Source organism: Colobus angolensis, unplaced genomic scaffold (assembly GCF_000951035.1).
Source record: "Colobus angolensis palliatus isolate OR3802 unplaced genomic scaffold, Cang.pa_1.0 Scaffold118, whole genome shotgun sequence".
Lineage (NCBI taxonomy): Eukaryota > Metazoa > Chordata > Mammalia > Primates > Cercopithecidae > Colobus > Colobus angolensis.
In genome coordinates, this window is record NW_012112919.1 from 6,933,702 (window position 1) to 6,936,129 (window position 2,428).

Here is a 2,428-nt window from a genome sequence, read left to right on the forward strand (position 1 = left end):
GGGAGCGGGTGAGGCGGCAGCGGCAGCGGCGATGGTGAGGGCCTGGGCGGGGCCGGCCAGCCCTGCGACGGGCAGAGGGCGAGTGGCGAGGGTGGGAGAAAGGAGTCCGAAGTCCACGGGCCGGGGCGTACCCTAGGGCCCATGCGGGTCAGACCCGAGGCGGTGACCACGGCCGGAGCAGGATGGGGCGGACCCTCCACTCCCCGCGGGCTGCCTGGGAGGGAAATGCGTGAGCCCCGTCCTGGCTGCACCGCGCAGAGCGAGCCGGGCCCGGGCTCCCCATTCTCCTGAAGCGAAGCGGTTAAGAGCACCGACTTTGGAGGACTCCGGGCTGGGATCCCAGCTCTGTGACCCGGGGCGAGTCACTTAACCTCCCTGAGCCTCCTTTTCCGCATCTGTGAAGTGGGGTCAGTAATACCTGCCTTGTTGGGTCCTTGCGAGGTTAAAGGAGACACAATGGCAGAGACCCGCCTGGCACTCAGAACCCACTGCTAAGAAGTGGTAGGAAATGTAATGACCTCGTCAGCCCTTTCCGCGGCTGTGAGGAGCCAAGCCTGGCTCAGGAGTTGGAAACTTGAGCAGATGGGGTGGCAGAGGCCATTCCAGCCCCATGGCAGGGTGTTGGAGGGCTAACTCCTCCCCTAGAGAAAGAGAAAGGGAGATGTTTACTCTGAAAGTTCCACTGAAGTTATCAGAGTGTGGCACAGGCCTGACTCCCTGCTAACCTCTACCTAGTGACACATTCCTGAGTTGAGTCAGTTTAGTCACTCCTGCTGCATATCCTGGCCTCTGTCCTCACTTGCCATCTCCAAGGCGAAGATGTCAGGAACAGCTGGTGCCAGTTTCCCCCTTTCCCTAGGGCTCCTGGGAAGATGGACTGGGCAGGAAGTAGGCTTGGTGCTTTAAGATTTTGCCTCGGAGAAACTGACAGAGGTGTGATGGATGTGGCCTGGCTAGGGGTCAATGCCTGGATGGCCTCATCTCCAGGGAATTTGGAGGCAGGAAGAGGAAGTGGGGCAGGAAGGTAGCACTGAGCTCTGAGGCCATGCCGGGAAGCTGAGGAGGGCTCTGAGAATAGGGCAGAGCCTAGAGCCCACTTCAGGGTGTGCAGGGCAAGGGATCAGGCAGGGGTAGGGGTAGGGGTGGGCTTCAGCTGGCCCTTAGCTCTTGGGGGGAAGCTCCTGAAGTGAAGGCTGAAGGCAGGATAATTTATTGGAGGAGGAGGGTACTGGGAAACCTGGGGATTCTCACGGGTACATTTGAGGCAGTCTGTGGAGGAGAGCCTGGGGAGGTCGCTCCTCCACCCATCCATCTCCTAGCCTCTTCCTGTTTCTTCTTCACTATTGCCCCTTTCTCACCCTAGCTCTTTCCCTTCCTTCCACCCATCCCCTTTCCCTCCCTGGTACTTCTTTTACTTTTCTTTTATTCTCTATGACTCATTCAACCAACAAGGATTTCTTGGGCATGTCCTTCATGCCAGCATGGTGACAAGTATAGGGGACAGAGCAGGAACAAAGCAGGATAGGAAAGATGGAAATGGAATGAGTAATTACTTAAATTCATTAATCTTGTAGATGATCCTCTCTCCAAAGAATGTGTGTGTTGAGCCACGAGCCTCCCTCATATGCACACAAATTAAGCTGGTAGCATCAAAAGGTTTGGTGGTTCTTTAGCCAGTCAGCTAAAGTGTTTGACCTCCTTGTACCTGTATCTAATTTAGCACACTGGTTATGAATGTGATGCCTGGATTCTGTGTTGGTTCAACTCCCAGATCTTCTACTTACTGGCTCTGTGATCTTATACAGGTGATTTAACACCTCTGAGCCCAAGTTTCCTATAAAACTGGGAAAAGGCCAGGCGCAGTGGCTCACACCTATAATCCCAGCACTTTGGGAGGCCAAGGCGGGCAGATCACAAGGTCGAGAGTTCAAGACCAGCCTGGCAAACATGGTGAAACCCTGTCTCTACTAAAAATATTAAAAAATAGCTGGGTGTGGTGGCACACGCCTGTAGTCCCAACTACTCGGCAGGCTGAGGCAGGAGAATCACTTGAACCCGGGAGGTGGAGGTTGCAGTGAGCCGAGATCGTGCCATTGCGCTCCAGCCTGGGTGACAGAGTAAGACTGTGTCTCAAAACAAAAACAAACAAGCAAACAAAATAACTGGGTTAATAATATGGTCTTCAATGGGTTGTTGGGTGAAGATTAAATGAGGCAGAGCAAATGAACAGCAAGCAGCATAGTGCTTAGCTCAGAGTATGTGCCCATTGAATGGTGGCTGTTATTCTTGCTCAAGATGTAAAACCTCAACAGCCTGCAGTGCCAGATGAAAATAAACTAGGCCAGGCGCAGTGGCTCAAGCCTGTAATCCCAGCACTTTGGGAGGCCGAGGTGGGCGGATCACAAGGTCAGGAGATCGAGACCACGGT

At 54.1% G+C, this 2,428-nt stretch overlaps 1 protein-coding gene across 2 annotated transcripts in view; it reads left to right on the forward strand.

Annotated features, from left to right (window-relative positions):
• Nucleotides 1-2,428, forward strand: part of VAMP5 (vesicle-associated membrane protein 5) — a 9,729-nt gene continuing 7,301 nt past the window's right edge. The window contains exon 1 of one of the 2 annotated variants that reach the window (XM_011964096.1): nt 1-40. Coding sequence is in view for 1 of the 2 variants with exons in the window: in XM_011964089.1 (XP_011819479.1) it covers nt 32-34 (3 nt within the window). In the remaining variant the exon portion in view is untranslated. The remainder of the gene's footprint in view (nt 41-2,428) is intronic. The other variant, XM_011964089.1, reaches the window with a different exon arrangement.